At 32.9% G+C, this 21,784-nt stretch overlaps 3 protein-coding genes and 1 pseudogene across 4 annotated transcripts; 2 read left to right on the top strand and 2 right to left on the bottom strand.

The window, feature by feature from the left end:
* Nucleotides 1-4,612: 4,612 nt before the first annotated feature.
* LOC146897780 (uncharacterized) lies at nt 4,613-5,302 on the bottom strand. The gene has a single exon (XM_085739105.1). It carries the CDS (start codon nt 5,300-5,302, stop codon nt 4,613-4,615), a length of 690 nt encoding a protein of 229 aa, XP_085595231.1.
* A 1,305-nt stretch (nt 5,303-6,607) lies between these two features.
* On the bottom strand, nt 6,608-7,509 carry LOC146897779 (kiwellin-1 pseudogene; annotated as a pseudogene).
* Nucleotides 7,510-12,691: 5,182 nt separating this feature from the next.
* Nucleotides 12,692-17,631, top strand: LOC146897778 (FT-interacting protein 3-like). 2 transcript variants are annotated; one of them, XM_085739103.1, is made up of 2 exons: nt 12,692-12,820; nt 14,193-17,631. In XM_085739103.1, the coding sequence occupies exon 2, from the start codon at nt 14,240-14,242 to the stop codon at nt 17,255-17,257; it is 3,018 nt and encodes a 1,005-aa protein (XP_085595229.1). In that variant the 5' UTR covers nt 12,692-12,820; nt 14,193-14,239; the 3' UTR covers nt 17,258-17,631. The 2 variants fall into 2 exon arrangements, with proteins under 2 accessions (XP_085595229.1, XP_085595230.1); XM_085739104.1 differs by having other exon boundaries at nt 12,692-13,903.
* A 3,271-nt stretch (nt 17,632-20,902) lies between these two features.
* Nucleotides 20,903-21,583, top strand: LOC146897777 (uncharacterized). Its single transcript, XM_085736465.1, has one exon. It carries the CDS (start codon nt 20,903-20,905, stop codon nt 21,581-21,583), a length of 681 nt encoding a protein of 226 aa, XP_085592591.1.
* Nucleotides 21,584-21,784: the final 201 nt, after the last annotated feature.

The raw sequence follows: 21,784 nt of genomic DNA, 5'->3' as shown, positions 1-21,784 counted from the left end.
TAAGTAAAGCGTAATAAGGCATTTAACGCTTATCTCTCGGCTTTTCCTTCAATAACTTGCAAAGCAAGCAACAAAAAGTGCTTAAATATAACATGAATTTAACACTTCTTTGACACTTATCAAACTCTTCCCAACTTAACTCTTTGTTTGTCCTCAAACAAAAGATTGAAAATCAAACAAGTTAACAGGACAAGACACAAGTACAAAAGACTTTGAAAACTTTTTCAGATGAATGATTCAAAGTGAATGCGCGGGCAAGTCTAAGTTTCCAACTAATTTAGAATTCTACTACCAATATGAGATGAGTCCTATGCACAAAGTTCATGTCACATAGCTCTAGGCCACAATATATTTATTAACGAACCACACCTAACACACTTCTTTGAAAGTAGATAAACAATTGAAAACATATGAATGAGGGTTATGAACACACATCCGGCAATCAAGTTAACATTCCAGTCAAGTTATGTGTCCATCCAACTATCATTTCAAAAGGCATAAAAAACATGGATCAAAAGGTCTTTGAGGGTTATAACTTGGCTTGGCTACAAAAGAAAGGACATTTGTGGGAAAATTGAATTCAAAAGGCCAAGCATAAGGGAACATTCCTTCTATTCACATTCAAAAGACAAAATTACAAGAATCCACTTAATTTTACACAAACCCTTGGTGCTCACACATGAAACACTTTGATCTTGACAACTTATTCTATTTTTGGATTTTTTTTTTATCATGTACACATTGTTTTCTTTTCTTTTTCTTTTTGTATTTACAACACCAAGTTGTCTTGATCAAGAATAAAATTACACCATTGTACTTGACAAAAGATTTACATCTACCTTCTCTCCCCAACTTGAATCAAAATATACCCTATTTGAATGTTCCCCTACTCTAAGGCAAAAGGGACAAATAAACAATGAAAGTTTAGGGTTCAACAGTTAAAAACATCTCAGAGTCTTAAAATGCGTCAAAAATGAACTGGATTTTGAAAAATTTAAGGGAAAATTCATCAAGCATTGTGCTTATGAATTGACAGTTCATAATTGATGACTCCGATTCATTTGGCTCAAGTGGGTTAGCAAGTACGCGCTCTTCTCACAAGGTAGGTTATTTGTGGTCAAGTATGTTTCACTCAATAACAAAAAATGTGCCTTGATCATTTCCATGCCTTCACACAATTTAAAACAATTATTGGATTTAACATAACACAACCGAGTTAAACAATGAATGCCGGTCTCCTTGCATATAGTACAACACATTTGAGGTTTCCTCACTATTTAGCTAGAACTAAGTGGTTCACAAACAAATACATTATCGCGGAGAACTAAATGAAATGAAATTTGTACCAAGTACTCGTTTCATATTCGAGTAAAAACCTAGAAAAACTGGAAACTTGTACCTTGGCTTTGCGCTTTACAACAATCATGTACCATTACCAATCATCTGAGATTTGAAAATTAAGCAAGAGTGATACAAAAGAAACTTCCATATTTTTCACATGGTTTCCAAATGAAGTACTTATTTAACCAAACTAGCAACAGACCCGTGCTAAGCACGGGGCTCGTGCTCCGCACGAGCTGATCCTTAAATCACGATTTATGCGTCAAAACACATTTACAATATTATTTTTGCATTGAGAAATAAGAAAAAAATTATTGATAAAGATGAAGATAATAATAAAAACATTGAAATAGTTGTTATTAAATAATATAAAGTGGTAGACTAAAAATATGTGAAAATATTATAAATAATAAAATCACAATAATGATAACGGGGACGTTAATAAACCCCGTGATTTTTTTGTCAAAAAAAAAATAAACCCCGTGATTTTTATATATCATTGAAAAATATTTGTAATTTTTTTATTTTTATATGAATTTATAAACAATGAATATGTATATCATGCAAGATTCTTATATCAAATTATAATTAGTATATTATAATTACTCCCACTATTATTTAGAAGATACAATTAGGCATAACAAAGAGGTGGGTGGAGATAGGTTTTACCTTCCTCGTCCCCATACCCTACTACCATATATTTACCCGCTATCCTACCCATACCCAACGGGGATAAGAAATCAAATCCCATCCCCGTCTTCGACGGGTTCGAGTATCCCAGCCCCATCCCCACAATGGATAATTTTATTTTATTTGATAAAATAGAAGTATTTTTCTGCCTCAGACGCAATGTTGCAATGCATTATCCTGCAAAGAAATGACGACGATAGATCATGGCTAAGGTGATGGAGAATAGAGAGAACTCTGAGAAGTGAGTATCATTTGATAGACTGAGACTTTGATTGTGTGACTGAAATGATTTATGGTTTGAGTTTAATTTCTTTATATATAAAAGGGGGCAATAAAATGTTTTTCAACATTTGGGACGAGTTTGAGTATGAGTTCAGGGTGGGTATACCTATTTCTCCGTTACTCATCCCGTACCCGTGTTTTAAAATCGAGGAAAACCCAGACCGAGTCAAAGAGGGGAAAAATCCATCAAATTGAGTTCGGTTCGGATGGGTACTCGCGGGTATGGGTTTTGTTGTCATGCCTAGATACAATACATAAAAAAAAATCAATTTAACTAATTAATATGTGACTGATTGTTGACCCATGTATGATTTGTACAACAATATTAGTTAGTGTCTAATTAATTAATTAGAGAGTAACATTTGTCTTGTGTTTTTTTATATAGTCATTCTTTGAAATGATATAATGATTAATAATGAATAACGATTAAAAATAATAATTTTATAATATGATATTAAGATAAACCAAAAAAACGTATGAAAATCATTTATACAAAAGAAGTAATCTTGAATATGTGTAATTTTATTTATTTTTTTTGAAGATGTGTAATTTTATGTAAAGTAGTTGTATTTCTCATAATAAATACTAACCCCGTGTATAATTTATAAATGAGAAAGATTTTGTAACTCTCTCAAAATTATGTTATTTGCGCTCATTCAATTGGATATACTTGAATAAATTTAGATGTATCAGTGAGAAATAGTCCTATGTTTTTTTGTCAAAAAAAGTCCTGTGTTTTTTTTTCCTTTTTAATTTACTCTTTTTTTCCGTGTTTTTCTAAGTATCGGTATAAAATGTTTCTCCTATATTTTTTATATTATTCATAAGTGAAATGTATTTATTAATGTTTTTTATTAGAAACACACGATGAGATAAAATCACATGTGCGTCATATAGTTTATTTTTAGAAAATGTAAATTAAATATATGACAACGAAATAAAAAAACATCATTCAATAATTTATAGATATTTTTATCATGATTATAACCACCTCTTCAGGGCCTTTGACCCTCTTTTGTACCAAAAAATAAAAACCTCTTTAAAAAGAACAATTTCGAACCCGTTTTGTTACAAATTAAAATAAAAGTGATTTTTGATATCTATTGTTTAAGAGAATTTATAAAACAAATCACGGTTTATTTTGTTTGGTTATTGTAATTATAATCACATGTTTTAAATAATTTAATTTGTTTGAATACAACTATAAAAAATGGATTTTTTGTTACAAAACTACATCAACTTTAATAATTAGAGAAAAATTAACTTTAATAATTTGAGAAAGACAATAGATTGTAAATTGTTTTTGACTCTTTAGATATTTAGAAGTTGAATTATAGAAAAATTCATTTTGATTGAGATTAAGATTATGTTTGTTTGTTCTTTAAAAAAAGATTACGCTAGAGTGTTTTTTTTTTGGTACAAAATTAGAGTGTTTTATCAAGTGAGTTTGTTTTAATTTATTTTTAAGAGATAAAATATAGGGGGAGGTTGAAGCAAAAGACACAAAAAAATATAATTTTGATGATGACTCAAAAAATTAAGAAGGGGTAAGATTGTATTTTTTGTACACATTAAGTTTCATAATTAGGGAATAGATAATTAGAAAATAAAAGATTATGTTTGTTTGTTATTTAAACAAAGATTAAGTTAGTGTGTTTTATCGAGTGAGTTTGTTTTAATATGTTTATAAAAGAGAAAAAATAGAGGGAGGTTGAAACAAAAGACACAAAAGGATATAATTTTGATGATGTGTCAAAAAATTAAGAAGGGGTAAGACTGTATTTTTGGTAGACATTAATTTTTATAATTAGAGAATAGAAGTGCTAACTCATTATTTTAACTAACAATACAACATTAAAAAAAAATACTAATATGAATACCAACATCACGATACTAATTAAAAACAATTGTCATCATACACCATTATCCAAAATACTTAAACAAAGTACTGATAAAACAAATTACGAGTCAATGTGCTAAAATGAAACAAACAACAGAAGCAAAATATTATTCAAATGCAGCTACTCGCCTCGCGAGCAACTTTACTAGCAGTTGCGAGTGAATTGGTGGTCAACGCAGCCAATGACCCACTTGCTCGCAGTTGTGAGTTGTTTTACTCGCCTCGCGAGCAAAGACATTTCAGAATTTAGCTCTCTGTTTGGCTTCTGTTTTTGGATGTTTTGGTTCATGCACATGACTCTAATACCTAATATGCCTTAAAAACAGTAAATAGACTTACAAAGTTGGGTTGCCTCCCAACAAACGCTTGTTTAATGTCGTTAGCTCGACGCCTTTTTCGTTAGGGTGGCCAAAATGAAACGGACAATACATCATCTTTTGTATTCCTTCGCTTTGGGAGGAATTCCATGAACTTGAAGTACAGCTGATGTGGAGTCCATACACTCCCTAGATCATGTTTGCTGAACAAGGCACATATTTCATCAATGACCCGATCAATTTCTACCTTGTTCACTTTCTTCCCCCTGGTTTCCATTAATTCTTCCTTGCTTAGTAACCGTTCCTGTTTCTCTGTGACCATCATCACTTCTCCATTATCAACAGTTTTGGCCTCTTCATTACATGACCTTTCATGAGGAAGTTCTTTTTCACGTGGTGGCTCTATTTCTTTCATTATTTTCATTGCGCCACATCCTTCTAACATTATATCTTCCTCAGTTTCAACAACACCTTCTCGAACAATCTCTCCGACTTTCTCAAACATATTTGAATTATTTTCTTGTTCTCCGTGAGTGGATTGAATGTTGGCTTGGTTCTCCATGATTCGTGCTTGAATCATCTCCAACTGAGATGATAAATTCTTCAATCTTTGGTTGGTCTCTTGCATGTTTATCATGGATTGCTGCATGAAGATATTCAAAGTATTTTCCACATTGGTTATCCGTTCATCTTCAGAAGGATATTGTTGATACTGTTGATATGGTTCATACTCAAATTGAGTGTAGAAGTTGAACCAACCATGAACAACCATGATTTCTTTTATGTGGAGAATCTGAAACAATTATTAATAACAAGAAAACATTTCTTTGTATAACAAAGAGGGGTTAGTACAAACAACTATAAAGTAAAGAAAATTATTTATGGATTATGTACAAATGCTTAAAATGATAAATCAATCGTTCTATCTATGATATCTAAACGCCAGTCCCCGGCAACGGCGCCATTTTGATGAAGTATTTTTGCATCAAACAAGATACGTATTGTGTATCGTCTCCACAAGGACTAGCGCGATATCAAAGACCATTCAACATCAAACATCATTCTAAGTTATAAGAGTGCTTGTTTATTTCATTAGTAACTAGGTTAACTAAATTGCAAAAGTAAAAGTTGAGATTAATAAGGCGCAAAACTTGTTAGGACTAAAGTTCCTTAACCAAGCGTTACACATAACCTAATGATCATATACAGATTCTAGCTGATTAAACAATATTATCACAATCATTTCTACAATATCCTTCGTGTCCAAAGTGATATCATTATTTCTAAGGTATCGTTTAAACATTGATTTCCCAAACATTCAAACGATCTCAAACACGATCGGATAACTTAATCGACGATTTCCCAACCGATTAAATGTCCGAAAGCATTAAGTTCTTGATTAAAGGTGATTATCAAATATTAACATCCATGTCTAGAGTATTAACTTAAGATAGATTGTTACTCTAGATCTAGATTCAAGAGTTCGTGTCCAAATCATCTTGAATCTCTTTGAAAGCATTAAGAGCCAGAATAACAACAATATTGAATAAGATTGCTAGAACCATATATTTATATATCAAAAGATTACATGTTAGCAAAGATCAAGTGCCTCTAATCCTAACAAAGGAGATTTAGCTACTCATTGTCATGAAAGCCTTGCAAGAATGGATTGAAAGAGAAAGATTCATTACAACTTGTGATGTCTCAACAAAGGAGGAAGAATCCAACTTCTAATCACTCTCACTCTATATGCTCTAGCCCTATTTCTCTCCCTAAAAGATATTACAATGAAAAACTAAGAAAAACTAAGATGAACTAAGATCTCTAGATGATCTCTTCAAAGAATAGCAAGTGGGCTATTTAAAGAATTTCTATTCTGCCTGAACTCGCCTTGCGAGTACCTTTACTCGCAGTTGCGAGCTGAGGTTTCTTCACCACTAAGTTGTTGCCACGTCACCTCTAAAGGGCTAGACCGCCCTAAATCGCCACTGTGAGTAAATGAACTTGCAATTGCGAGTTGCTCGCATTTGCTACTCACCATTGCGAGTTGAGTGCGAGCAATGGGGGAGCTCTTTGTTTATGCTCGCAATTGATGCTCGCCATTGCGAGTTGGATGCGAGTGAGCACTGCTCCCTGTTCCAGCTTCTGCCATTTTGCACTTTTTCATGATTTTTCTTCTGTGCTCAGTGTCTTGGGAAAAATTCCTGCATAAAAGGGTAGAGTAAGATAAGTAAAGCGTAATAAGGCATTTAACGCTTATCTCTCGGCTTTTCCTTCAATAACTTGCAAAGCAAGCAACAAAAAGTGCTTAAATATAACATGAATTTAACACTTCTTTGACACTTATCAGGCTCACCCAAAGCCTTCCAAACAGCAGCAGAAGCATCAACATTATTGTTTGAACAAGGAGGTTGAAAATCATGTTCAGCATCACACCCTTGAGTAGAATCACATTCATCAACAACAATAGCATTAACCTTTCTACCATTTCCAAATATAGTAATCTTTTTCAAACACCTCTTATTATTGTTGAACCAACCAGTTGATAATGCTACAACAGGTGTTTTGTCTGAGTGAAACTTGTTGTCACATTCTGATACTGCTCCTCCATCTCCACCTTTTTCAAAGCTGTTCAGGGTTAGGGTTGCTTTTGTTTTGTGTGACACTTGTGGTGAACACTTGAATGTTGTGTAAGATTTTCCTGGTTTGCAGCACTCAGATTGGTCTGCTCTATTGCATAATCTTGATTTAATTTTTTTTTCCTTTTATTTTTCCACTTGGTTTGCAGGTTGAAGCTTCAATGCTTAGGCATAAAGTTGATACAAGAATTAGAAGAAAGATCATGGTTTAAATGAAATTTGAACTAATTTTACCCTTCATTTTATTTTTATTTTGTTTTATTAACGATGGTGTGAAGTAGAGTTTAGGCAACATGTTATTTATAAAGATGTCAAAGCTCAAAAAGACAAAATTCTTATGTTAAAAAATTAAGACATTTTAATTTAACATGTTTGTTTTTCCATCAAGTCCAATGATTAGTTTCAACCTTATTTTGCAATCTTGATCTTACCTCCAGAGATCACATTAAGTTGTCTTCTTGCTTTACTCTTAAACTATTTAGTTTATGGATAAATTAAGTTTTTAGTTCATATAAATATATAATCTTTTGTTTTTAGTTCCTCACTTCCTCTATAAAAAATGTTTTCAATCAGCAAGCAAATTAGGTCCTTGTTGATAAAGTTTTTGGTCCATATAATAATATCATCTTTCATCATTAATTCCTCTGCATGATGTTATATTTAACTTATTCTAACAATTTTTTTGAGCAAACTTATTTTAACAATGAACATCATTGTTTAAAGAAAAGTTTTAGAGTGACGAAATAAAATGATATATTTATCAAAACAAAAAACTTATTTAACCTTTCATATGTAATATTGTTCTCTTTTACCAGGAAAATAACTAAGTTTTCTTAATCAATATCTATATGTATAGAGATACTAAGGCATTGTTTGGGAGTTTGGAGGAGAGGGGAAGGAAGAGCTTTGTGGGGTGATTAATATATGGGAAAATTGAAAAATCTTTCACATTTTTTGAAGGAGTATTTTTCTAGAGAGTGATAAATTAATATTTATGATTAATATATTTTTAATTTTAAGAATATTATAACAATATATATTAAATTTGAAGAATTCATATAAACCCTTTCAAACCCCTCCTTGAATACAATTTTTTAGTTCCTCCAAATGAGGAGGGTTTTATATTTTATTTAAAGAAATATTTTACTCCCCAAAACCCCTCTTACCAATATGTACTCATTTCTCCGGTGACTCCTTCCCTCCAAACTCCAAAAAAAGCCTAAGTTTCAGTATAATTTTTTCTTTTAGTTTTATCGTTCTTCTTAAAATATTTAATTTTTTTCTTTTAATTTTGGGCAGCAATTAATTAGTATTGTTCTAGAAAACATAAATACACTATGAGGTGTTCCCTAGACTCAGAACCATAGTTTTAAAAACCGGACTGGACCGGCCGGTTGAACCGGTCTGACCGTGAACCGGAAGGGTAACCGGTTCGTTTAACTAGTTGGATCGGCCATGCTATTGAACCGGTTAGAACCGACGGGAATCGGTAAAACCGGTTTAAAACCGGTGAACCGGTGAGTTTCTGAGCGGACCGGGTCAAAGCATTTATTTGAATGAACAACTATTTATATTTTTAAAAAATTGAAAATGGCCCTGCCATGGATCGATAAATACACTATGAGGTGTTCCCTAGACTCAGAACCATAGTTTTAAAAACCGGACTGGACCGGTCTGACCGTGAACCGGAAGGGTAACCGGTTCGTTTAACTAGTTGGATCGGCCATGCTATTGAACCGGTTAGAACCGCCGGGAATCGGTAAAACCGGTGAGTTTCTGAGCGGACCGGGTCAAAGCATTTATTTGAATGAACAACTATTTATATTTTTGAAAATGGCCCTGCGATGGATCATTGAAAATGGCCCTGCGATGGATCGAACAGGAGAGTGGAGACATGCATATATGATGGGGCGCTATTCACCGCTGCAGCATACGCTTGGCTGCGATAATTTTTGAATGTTATTGGTTATATATATTTAACAATACCAAATGCTATGATCATTTATGCTTCAATTCAAATTTTAACATGTATATTTTCTCACATTATTTTTTTCATTTTAATTTTATCTTGATAAATATATAGTAAAATTAAATGTTTCTAATTTATTATACTCATAATTAATATATATTATAATTAATCTATGTGTTTGATCAAATAATTATATGTCATAGTCGATGGATTTAAATTTGAAGAACAGATTTGAGAAATTATCTTAATTTATTTGATGATTTCTTTAATATCTATTAGTGTTATTTTTATTTGTTTAGACTGAGTCAACTTGTTTAATACAAAGATAAAAACTATATGAAGACCGAGTGAAATGACCGAGTCATCCAATTCTTTCATGCGGTTCGACGAATGACCCAGTGGTTCGACCAATGACCCAGTGACCCACTACCCTCACCGAGTCGATGACCGGTCCGATTTTTAAAACTATGCTCAGAACTCCATCCAAATACGGCAAGGTACTAAAAGTTACTTTATTTTTTTAATACATGAAGACAATTAGTCCCTTTTCATGAATATTTCTTGTGGTTTTTAACTGTAGCTCTTTCAATGAATTAGAGACATTAAAAATATTATTGTTCATAGATGATCTAAGATCCCATGAAGCATAGCGAGTTAACTTCTGCCACTGCAACCCACTTGGGTTGGCCTAATGGTATTGGTTTGGGACCTGGAAGTGTGCTCCTCCTCGAGGTCTCAGATTCGATTCTCAACGGTGTCAATTTGAATTTTTTTACTGCGCTTGGGTCTCAGATTCCACTTGGGTTGGCCTAATGCCCGTCTTTCTGCTATTTTTACTGCGCTAAAATTTGAAAATTATATACTATTTTTTTTATGAAATTTTTATTTTGATTAAAACAAAAAATATAAATGTTTATTGATTTCTAGTTATAACAAACCAAATTAAATATGATAATCTAATTCAATAACACCAACAATATAACAAACAAATATAATATAAATTCTTTTTTCATGACACAAACAACAATCTTTATCATCAACAATCTTTATCATGGAAATAGTTATTTTAGGATATAATTGAGATAATAAAAAAAAGTAAGTATAAACATACTCATTTAGTTTGTTACATTTTTTTAAATGATACAGGAAAAAAAATCAGATATATATATATATATATTTATATCGTGTTTGTTATATTTCTTTAATATTTAAATTTATTCTTATCTATTTGTTACATGTTATTTGTATTGAAAATTGAGGGCATTTTTTGAAAGAGAAAAATCCAGCCCAAAAGTGCTGAAAGGGAGTGTTTTCTTTATATAATATATAGATACATATGATGTTGTTATGACCCATTAACCATTTTTTTTGTTTGTTAACCCTCCAGTTTTTAGGGAAGGGGCCTAGTAATTTGGAGTTGGCTATCTCCATTTTTTTTTTAAAATGTTGCAATAGAGTAAAATTGAGAAACTCTTAAATTTAAGGAGTTATAGTTAATTTTCTAATGAATGTATTTAACCGTTGTAATAACAATCATGTTTAGAAAGTCAGTTTCATTCAATGAAACGTAAAGGGTATTAAAGGGTGGTCAATCTTCTCTTCCTAGTTTTTTATAAGAAAAAAATACTGCCGATACAAACTTGATTTTTATCTTTTGGATAATGTAAATACTAACTAAAACGAAATATATAATTGATGAATTGTTTTTAACTTATCAGAGGTTATTTCTTATTAGTCACATTGCTCTTAGCCTCAGATCGACCTTCTGGAATCCTTTGAATGCTAAGAATGTATCCGTCTTTGGTTATAACCAAAAAATATTACATATTAATGCATAAATTAAAGGTAACAATTTGATTCATGTAATTTTGTGTAAAGACAAAAATTTTGTGTAACCATAAATGAAAAAATAGAATTAGCGACCAAAACCAAAATTTAAAGACAAAAATTTATATTAGCATATATTTATAATTCTTACTTCGTGTTCTTCACACTGTTCTTCACATTTGTAGCCATGCATAGTGATCGAAGAAGCGCATAAACCTTGTATCAAAGATTTATCATTTATCTTATCGAGAAAAACACGATTCGAAGCCTGACCTTGATGATTACAAGTTGTTAAAACTATGACACATGACATAAAGGGTCAAAATAACAATGTTCATTAAGCGCATGAAAGTCGTGTATTTTTTGTATTATTTATCAAAGTGGAAGAAAAAGTTTTTGACTAAAACTTTTGGCGTGATTTTTGAACCTATCTGTTTATATAGAGATTTTATAACTGGTTTAGCTAAAATAGTGTTACTCTAACAGATAAGATAAAAATGAAACTTAATCAGTAATCAGTTCAATAACAATTGTGGATAAGATAAAAAAGAAAGAAACCTATAAAAATGAAGGAAACAAACTCATTCGATATGAATAAATGAAATATAGGAAATTTAGTTGAACTCTTAATTAGAATCAATATAATCTAAATTTATGTTCAAAACCCATTTAATTGCTTTTCCTAACAAAAAATACCATTTAATTGCTTTTCCTAACAAAAATAATAAGTAAGAAAATTAATTTATATTGTGTCATTCAACAATTTCTTTATGACTTAATGTAGATAAGAGAGTTTTTTTCAAGGAAGGAAGATAAAAGATTATCTCAAAAATTGATCTTTTTATTTGATACGAGGGTTCATTGAAATCTCTACAATCTAGTGATAAAGAGGTAAATAAAATTAAGGGTAAAAAAGGTTTCAAAAATTGAGATTGAAATAAATGAGGAAAAAATGAGAGAAAAAGAATCGAGAGAATCCATTCTCCCATATCTCTATGAGGAGTGTTATTTGAACAATCATTTGGGGTGATAACTTATGTGACAACCAAAATTTACAAAGAAAAATTAGTATTTGCACGAAAACCAAAGTAATAAAGAGATAAAGTAAAAAATAATGTGAGTATGAGAGATAGTTATCACAAAAGTTGTCAAAAAATGGATTTTCAAATATCATTTCTCTATCTCTATTCCCATCACATTATCAACATATCACATATATGACATCATTCTATCTATTTATGTCTCTCTCTCAAGTGTAAAGTATTCAATGTCTATAAAATTCGAGATATGTTATAACAACTATTTTTAAAAAACTTATGGATAACCAATAATATATAAATAAACGTAGATATTGATACAAAATTAAAACAATAACCCAAAAACATTTAGATTAGATGACATAAGTCTCTTCTAATTCAACTAAAGTTTTAAGTTCGAATTCAACCTTAAACATGTAGCATCGTTAAAACTCTTAAGGAGAATTTTCCCCTTATTCAAATCTCTCAATACTCGATTAATTAGTCTTTACGATTGCTCACGCGGATAATACCCGCCTTACAACAAACAAAAAAAAAATCAAAAATTAAAACAACAGAGAGTAAACTTTAACTCATTGTGGTACCAAACTTTTGTGGGACACGACAAGACATTGTTGTGACATTACAACTAGTGACCAATCCGAAACCACATTTTTCACAACTTCAACCTCAGTCAATGTAAGCATACCATACCACTTTCATTTCTCATTTTTGTACTTTCTCAGAAACTCCATTTCCCCATCCTTTTTATTTCTAACTTACTCACCTCTCTCTCTCTCTCTAACTGAAGTTTCGGTCTTTAAAGCTCAAAATCTCAGGTTTGCTTTCCTTTTCTTCTTCTTGTTCTTCCTTTTCTTATTTTTTTCTGGTAACTCAGATATATTTTTAAATTTAATTTGGTTGTTATAACTAATTTTTACCTTTAAAAAGCATAAATTCCTTGTCTAAATCTGCTACTAGGATTCGATTTTGCTCTTTTAGAACCAAAAAATTTGGTGTTTTCTGTGTATGTGTGTTTTCCCCCTTTTTCCGCAAACATTTAATAGAAAATTTAGGTCAAGTTTCTTCACAAAAAAGTTGCTTTTCTTCTCTGGGTAAAAAAAAAAAAGCCACTTAATTTAAATAAAATTGGATAATTATTTATCTCATATGAAAACATGTTTCAGCTAAAAACACTTTTTTTAATATTAGAGGAATATGAATGTGAATAAAGAATCATTTTTTGTGTGGAAGATTTTTCTTTTATTCTTAGTCTTTGAAGATCCTTATCACATGATCTTATGTACTTTATAACAAGGAGATCATGCATTTTATTCTTTTGTGATTCTATATTCTTTTGTAAAATAAAGTACTTTTTTTTTTTTTAATCTTATTTGCGTAAAATAAAAGCAAGGTTTATTTTGACTTTTGAGGTAGTGGTAGGTTGAAACTTTTATAATCTTACTCTTTCTTGTTTGATCTTTAATAATTACTTCCTTTCTATGATAAAATGACCATCTCCTTTTACCCTTTCTTAAATTATACTACTGTCGTGTCCGGTGTCGTGTCCGGTGTCTGTGTCGGTGTTTCATAGATTTTGACTATTGGAAGAAAAAAAAAATGTTAGTTAGAACATTTTGTGCTTTTCTTGATAAATATTACTTGCAACATTAGTTAAGTAATGTTAATTTGCCGAGGAACTTAAATGTTTTTTAGTTGGATATTTGTGTTTGGTTAATGTGGTAATGTTAAGTCGATTATGCAATCCATCTGGTGTGTTGTTTCCTTTTGTATGTTAAAGAGAATTTGTCTGCTAACAAATTAGGATTTTGAAGTTTAGATGTGTCATCGAATCACTATATTATTGCTGGAATTTTTCTCTGAATATTATTGAAAAACATAAACAAGTTGCTGGATTAAGGGTATGCTATTTGTCGACAAATTTCAAGCAAAACTCTTACCGATTCAGGGTTTAGTTTTCATTTAGTGATGCTTATTTGAAAAATCATTTATTGGTACTTATAATATGCTATTTGTCAATATATTTAAGCCTATGGTGCAACCGAAAACCTTTACTTGCTACAATAATGTCGCTCTCTTTTCAATTATTGGTACTCATATTATGCTGCCGATGTATTTAACTTAGATATATATTGGAAATTTGTATCTGAGACTAGCAATCACGAATCCTATATATTTCTTTCTTTTCAGGTAAAGTGTCTCTCTATCTAAGTTTTCCCTGAAGCTGATTATTAGCAATGAGCAATCTCAAGCTAGGTGTTGAAGTTGTGGGTGCTCATGACCTTATGCCAAAAGATGGGGAAGGCTCGGCTAGTGCTTTTGTGGAACTTCATTTTGATGATCAGAAGTGTCGGACAACTACTAAAGAAAAAGATCTGAATCCTGTTTGGAACGAGAAGTTTTACTTCACCATTGCTGATCCAAGCAAATTACCAAGCCTCGCGCTTGATGCCTGTGTCTACCACTACAATAGCAAAAACAATAATCCCAAAGTCTTTCTTGGTAAGGTCCGTCTCACGGAAACCTCATTTGTGCCACTTTCTGATGCTGTTGTATTGCACTACCCTCTGGAAAGGAAAATTACCTTTTCTCGCGTAAAAGGAGAGCTTGGTTTGAAGGTATTTGTTACCGAAGACCCTTCTGTAAGAACCACATCCACCAATGTTCTCCCTGATCAGAAACCCTCTATGGATTCAGATCAGCACTCAAACAAAGATCAACCACCGGTATCATTGACAGATTCATTCCTGAACATGTTTTCTCGTAAGAAAAATGTGCCGAAGCACTCATTTCATAGCATTCCTGGTTCTAATCAAGAAGAACATAAATCTTCTCCTCCAGTAGCTGCAAAGATGGATGTGGACCATGTGAAGCATGGGATGAAATCTGGACCTCCTTCGAAAATCATGCATGCATATGCAGATTCGTTGCCTCCAATTGATTATGCGCTCAAAGAGACAAGTCCTTTTCTTGGAGGGGGACAAGTAATTGGCGGGCGAGTTATTCGTGGGAACAAGCCATCCAGCACCTACGACCTTGTTGAACCGATGCGTTACCTTTTTGTACGAGTCACAAGAGCTCGCGACCTTCCATCAAAGACCGGGAGCCTTAATCCATATGTTGAGGTAAAAGCTGGAAATTTCAAAGGAACTACAAAGCATTTCGAGAAAAACCAGGAACCTGAATGGAATGAGGTGTTTGCCTTTTCAAGAGACAATCTGCAGTCAACTACGCTTGAAGTTGAGGTCAAAGACAAAGGTACGATACTAGATGAAACTGTTGGTACTGTGAGGTTTGTTCTCCATGATGTTCCTACACGTGTTCCACCAGATAGTCCGTTGGCTCCGGAATGGTATCAGATTGAAAAGAGCGGGAAAAAGAAAAAAGGGGAGTTGATGCTTGCTGTATGGTTCGGCACACAAGCCGATGAAGCCTTTCCGGATGCTTGGCATTCTGATACACTCTTTCCTGGAGGAAACTCTTCAGTTTCTCATCATCAGATGCGATCAAAAGTTTACCATTCACCAAGATTATGGTATGTACGGGTTAGAGTGATTGAGGCACAAGACTTAATTCTGTCCGAGAAATCTCAAATCTCAGATGCATATGTTAAGGTGCAGACTGGTAACCAGATTTTGAAGACAAAACCTGTTCAATCAAGGACCAAAAACATGCGTTGGGATCAGGAGCTGATGTTTGTTGCTGCTGAACCCTTTGACGAACCTTTGATTCTTTCCATAGAAAACCGTATTGGTCCAAATAAGGATGAGACAATTGGGGCGGTTGTTATTCCTTTGACCAAAGTAGATAAGCGTGCTGATGATAGAATTATCCGTACTAGGTGGTATAACCTTGAACAATCCATGTCATCTGCAATGGATGCGGAACAAGGGAAGATGAATGATGTGTTTTCTAGTAGAATTCACCTTAGTGTCTGTCTTGATGGTGGGTACCATGTTTTCGACGAGTCAACTTATCATAGTAGTGATCTTAGACCGACATCAAGGCAGCTGTGGAAGAAGCCGATTGGTGTCTTAGAACTTGGCATTCTAAATGTTGATGGACTTCATCCGATGAAAGCCAGGGATGGAAGAGGGACATCAGATGCATACTGTGTGGCAAAATATGGGCGAAAATGGGTCCGTACTCGAACTCTTAGTAATACTCTAGACCCAAAATACAATGAGCAATACACATGGGAAGTTTTTGATCCAGCTACAGTTCTCACTGTCGGGGTGTTTGATAATGGTCAGGTTAATGGTCCAGATAACAAAGATTTGCTAATCGGTAAAGTTCGGGTCCGAATCTCAACACTTGAAACTGGACGTGTTTACACAAACTCTTACCCTTTACTGATGCTTCATCCATCAGGTGTCAAAAAAATGGGTGAACTTCACTTGGCCGTTAGATTTTCTTGTTACTCAATGGTTGACTTGATGCAATTGTATTTTAAGCCTCATTTACCGAAAATGCACTACAAAAGGCCACTCAACGTTATGGAACAAGAAATGTTGCGTCAGCAGGCTGTAAATGTTGTTGCTTCTCGCCTCAGTAGGGCGGAACCCCCGCTTAGAAAGGAGGTAGTTGAGTACATGTCTGACACACATTCGCATCTTTGGAGCATGAGACGCAGCAAAGCAAACTTCTACCGTCTGATGACAGTTTTTTCGGGATTTCTTTCAGTAGGGCGATGGTTAGGGGAAGTTTCCACCTGGAAACATCCTATGACAACTGTACTTGTGCACATTCTTTTTGTGATGCTTGTGTGTTTCCCTGAACTTATTATGCCAACTATGTTTCTATACGTGTTTGTTATCGGGATGTGGAACTGGAGGTTCCGCCCGAGATCCCCTCCTCACATGAACACCAGACTCTCTTACACAGACGGAGTGACCCACGATGAGCTTGACGAGGAATTCGACACATTTCCTTCCACAAAGAACCCTGATGTTGTGCGATGGAGGTATGACCGGTTACGAAGTGTGGCTGGAAGGGTTCAAAGTGTTGTTGGAGATTTAGCTACTCAAGGAGAGAGAGTCCAAGCACTTGTGAGCTGGCGCGATCCACGTGCTAGTACCATGTTCATGGCATTTTGCTTTGTGTCTGCTATTGTGTTGTATGTGACACCCTTCCAGATGCCTATTCTTCTAGGTGGATTTTACTTTATGAGACACCCTATGTTCCGGAGTAAGGTACCAGCAGCACCGGTTAACTTCTACCGCAGATTACCTGCCCTCACAGATAGCATGCTGTAAATGGAATTCCACCTGCTGACAGTGACAATGTTTGAATTTGGCATGGAGTTTTTGGCAGTGATTGTATAATCTTGGAAGCTATTTATCATGTCTTTGTTTATTTTGGTGTTGAGTACTATTGGTGGAGATGTATGTATAATTGCTGTGGAAAAACTGTAGTGTAGTTTTATTATTGCTTACTAGCCTTTCCTATAATAGCATTTCATCTTATGCTATTAGGAACCATGCACAATGGAACTGGTTTGATGATGACTGAGGTCAAAAAAAACTAAGCTGAACTTTAATTTACAAGTTTTTGGTATGGAAAAGAGAAGGATGATGAAAGGATCTTGTCAAATAAATTATCATGTTGGACCAATGAATATCTGATTGATCAATATTGTCACTGTTTTTCTCACAGCATAAGCCTTCCAAAAGTATTTAGAGGTGTTAACAATAATTTTCAAGCAAGGAGACTAGTGATCATATTTTGCATCACGACCTTTTTGTAGAGTTATACTCATCAACAACAATAGACTTACTTTTTTCCAGTAGAGCTCAACTTCCAAATAAGTTTATAACTTTTCAATTAATAAAAAAATTGAAGGTTTGAATATATCTTTAACTAAAAAAGAAAAATTATAATCAGGTCCCTGCATTAAGATTGTTTGTTAGGATAAAGCATAGATATGAGGACTAAAAAGTAAATAGGGAACTAAAAGTGCAATCATCTTGCACTAATTCAACCAAAATTCAATTCAACAAATTGAGATTCTCTTCACATGAAGCTTTGGTCCATTCTCAAACTGTGATCTTAATTTGTTGAAAATTGCTCTTCTCCCTTTCAAAATTGCTCATTTGCTGAAAAATGTCCAGCATGAGTTAGCTCATGTTCGGCTTTTTTCAACGTGAGTTAATTCACGCTCGACATTTTCAGCGTGAGTTAACTCACGTAAACACTTTTAAGATCGGTGAATGAACAAAAACATAAGGGAGAAGAGCAATTTTTTAATTTGTTTCAAGAGATGATTCTATTTGAAAGCAAGAAAGTCATGTGCTTATCATTTCTCCCATTCAAATAACGACCAACAGTATGCTTGTGTTGTATTGTGGCCATTGTTTTTGTCAAGGGTCATGTTAACTTGTGCCCGTAGGGCACAAGATAAGAAACTCAAAAATAGAAACATTCCTTCAAATTTTGTGCATTCTATCTATTATAAATTCAAAAATTAAATTAAATGCACACATTTCAACAAAAAATTACTATATTATGTTCCTTATCTTGTGCCTTGAGGGCACAAGTTAACATTTCCCTTTTGTCAATATTTTGAAAATCGAATCAAATCGTCCGATTCAACTGGAAACTAAGCTGTTTGTTAATTAATTTCATTCCAGTTATTCAAAAGGATGATTGAACCGGTTGAATCACGGTTGGTTCAACAAGTTTATGTTTTTATTTATCTTTTACTCTTATAATACTTTTTTTACTTTATTTCTTTGTTATCTGATTCAACTATAATTAAATCGATTGAACTTTGATCCCAATGTCTCATCGATTCAATTCCACAAACATTGATTTTTAATATTCTTTATACATGGATCACCAATGGACATTATATAAAATTTCTAAATCACATTTTCATTAGTATAAGTTAAAATTAATTCTTTCTGAAGACTAATTTTGCTCAGCTATGCCAAACGTACTTTTCTTTATTATCAATTTTATATTATGGACAAAATTAAAGGACAAGAAACTTGTACCAAAAACAGAGCACATGAAACTATCAAAAAAGTTGGTTATTAGTACATTAACACTTGTTGGAGTTCGTATTGATCACATGAATACCAAAACAGCTACAATATTGTTGTGATTGATGTATATAAAAACAACAATAATGTATGTTTTCATACTTAAAAGAAAATGTCTCAAATGCATTATATTTTTAAGACACAAAATCAACGGTTTGGGATAACAGTGTAACTTATTTATTTATTATTTTTTGAGAGAAGTGTATGCATTTGTTTGTTATCATATTATTATGGTTTTTAATGACAAATTAATTGTTAGATTAATATATGTTGAAATTGACTCAAAATTTGATGGACTGAAAAAATTGTTGCTAAAAATATAAAAGATGTGTTTCAAATATATTTTGTGTTTCTAAAAGATTGTTGCTGAAAATATATTTATGGTCCGTAAATATATTTTTGTACTGTATGCAAATATATTTTTAAAGGGAATATTTGATGCAAATATATTTTGCACTGAAGGAGAAAAAGAAAAACGTATCTTCAGCGTGAAATTCATTCCAAATTTACGAGTTATATTTCTCTATAAATTCAGATCTTGTATTAGATGAAGTTGAGAGAGTAGAAAAACAAGGATTAGAAGCCAACAATAAAACAAGGTTCGTAGAAGTTTTCTCCTGGCAACAAACACTAGAGTTGGGATTGAATCACCATTGATTCACCTTGGAGAAACACTATTAGGATTGATTCTCTTGGTCATGGGAAGAGATTCGAGACTTTGGGTAGAATTAAGTTTGAAGACTAATTCTTGTAACCCTTTTGAAATCTTTTGTAAAGTTACTCATCATTATATTGGAACGAAGAGCTACTCTCTCCCCCCAAAGTAGGTAAGTATTGGACCGAACTGAATATACAAATTTCTGTGTGTTCTCTCTCACTTTTTATTTTGTTTCTATTTTTGCTTGTGTTTATAACTGTCATCCACATTGTTTTGGTTGCTTGATTAATTTGCTCCACACATCAAATATTTTATTGATGTGATTTTTTAACGAATTCACAATAATATATATATCTATATACAAAAATGCTAGATACAGCGAACATGATTTCGTGAAAGCCTTCCCGAATGACTTGGCAGCTTATTGTCCCTTTGATGTTATACAATTGTTTGTTTAATCACTACGTAAAAAAAATATAATAAATGCAACCCCGTTTTTTCCGGCCATTACCCATTTTTATTGGCTAAACATTGTTTCGGGAGCATTTCGTGGTAATATTTGTCTAGCTCGTTCGTTGGATATGATTCGGGACCTCCAACTCTTTTAGCCATTGTTTCAAACCACTTAAGCTACTTAACCACCCCATGCTACTATAATTGAGCTACTCAACCACCCCATACTGCTATAATTTTTTGAAGGAATATATTTACTGTAGTTTTTTTTTTTGGGTAAAATATTACTACAGTCTTATTCAACGTTTTCTTACTAATTAATTCAACAGTTAATACATGATAAATATATAATTTATCTATCTTTGTAGAATATTACTATTAATCTTAGTTTCACCTTCCTATTTATACTCAAATAACTTTCTCTATCTTCTTTCCATTACAAAGAAAAAAATAATCCTTCTCTACCTTTTTAAGCACGTGTAGTTGTTCTCAATTCATAAAGTAAAAGGAGATCATGCAATTCTTATCTTGTATTGTGCATATTCTTACTTATTTTTCTTTATTGACTTGTATTGTAACAGGTTCTTGATTTTTCTTTCGTAGACTCACCCATGTTTGGAGGATTTTTAACCATGTGTTTGACAATCACACCATTTTGATTTCTATCTCTTCCATTTTTCTCAAGTAATAATAACCCATTTTCTCCCCATCTTCTATAAACTTAGAAATTTACCTAAGTCGCAAAAATGGAAAATTTATCAAACGACGTCCTAATCGTTATAATAACGATATTGGCATCCACGAGTGTGCAAGACCTATTTAATATTATGTTGGTTCGCAAATACTTGAAATCGGTTGCGGAGGATACCTTCGTGTACAAGAATGTTTCTTTGAACAAAGTTTCACTAGTCCCATGGAAAAGCAGTGAAGGGAAAGAGCGTTTTCTAAATAGGGTATGCCATAGTCTCAATCCCGAGTACCATTTTCACATTGGTTGTCAAGAAATATTTTGCCCTATACCAAATATTTTAGCTGCAACCAAACATTTGACAATTGCAACTTCACAAGGACATTGTGCAGCAACCTATGCATTGGCGTTGCTAATGGTGTTCAAAGAGGATGAAAGCACCTTTGATGAAGGCACTCATTTGTTGACCGAGTTATGGAACAAACAATGTCTTTTAAAATGCAGAAAGCTAGTCCATGACATAGAGAGTAGAGGATGGATAACAACTCCAAGGCCATGGCCAACAGGTTTTAAGTTCAATTTGATTTGCAAATCAAATGGTACATGCAAAGGAGTCGCATTGCGTAAAGGTGTTTGGGTCGCATTTTCTGAAGATGATTATTGCACCGAAGACATTTGCATTAGTTGCCGTCTTGACATTGAAATCCGATCGTTCAAAGCAAAATGTGGTTTTCATTGACCACCCGAATCTTAATCATATTAAGGCTCGTATTAATTGTTTTTTCATTTTTTTTGAGAGGTTTAATTGTTTTTTCATCATATTATGTTTTTTTATTAGCATGTAACTATTTTTTTTTTTGTTGTTGAATGGACTGACTAGTAGTATGTAAATACTCTATTATAATAAAAGTGGAAAATATAGTGTAACGTATTTTGACCA

The sequence above is a fragment of the Medicago sativa genome, chromosome 8 (assembly GCF_051527215.1).
Source record: "Medicago sativa cultivar Bolivia chromosome 8, Bolivia_mono, whole genome shotgun sequence".
Classification (NCBI taxonomy): Eukaryota; Viridiplantae; Streptophyta; class Magnoliopsida; order Fabales; family Fabaceae; genus Medicago; species Medicago sativa.
This window is presented reverse-complemented; position numbering and strand designations above follow the sequence as displayed.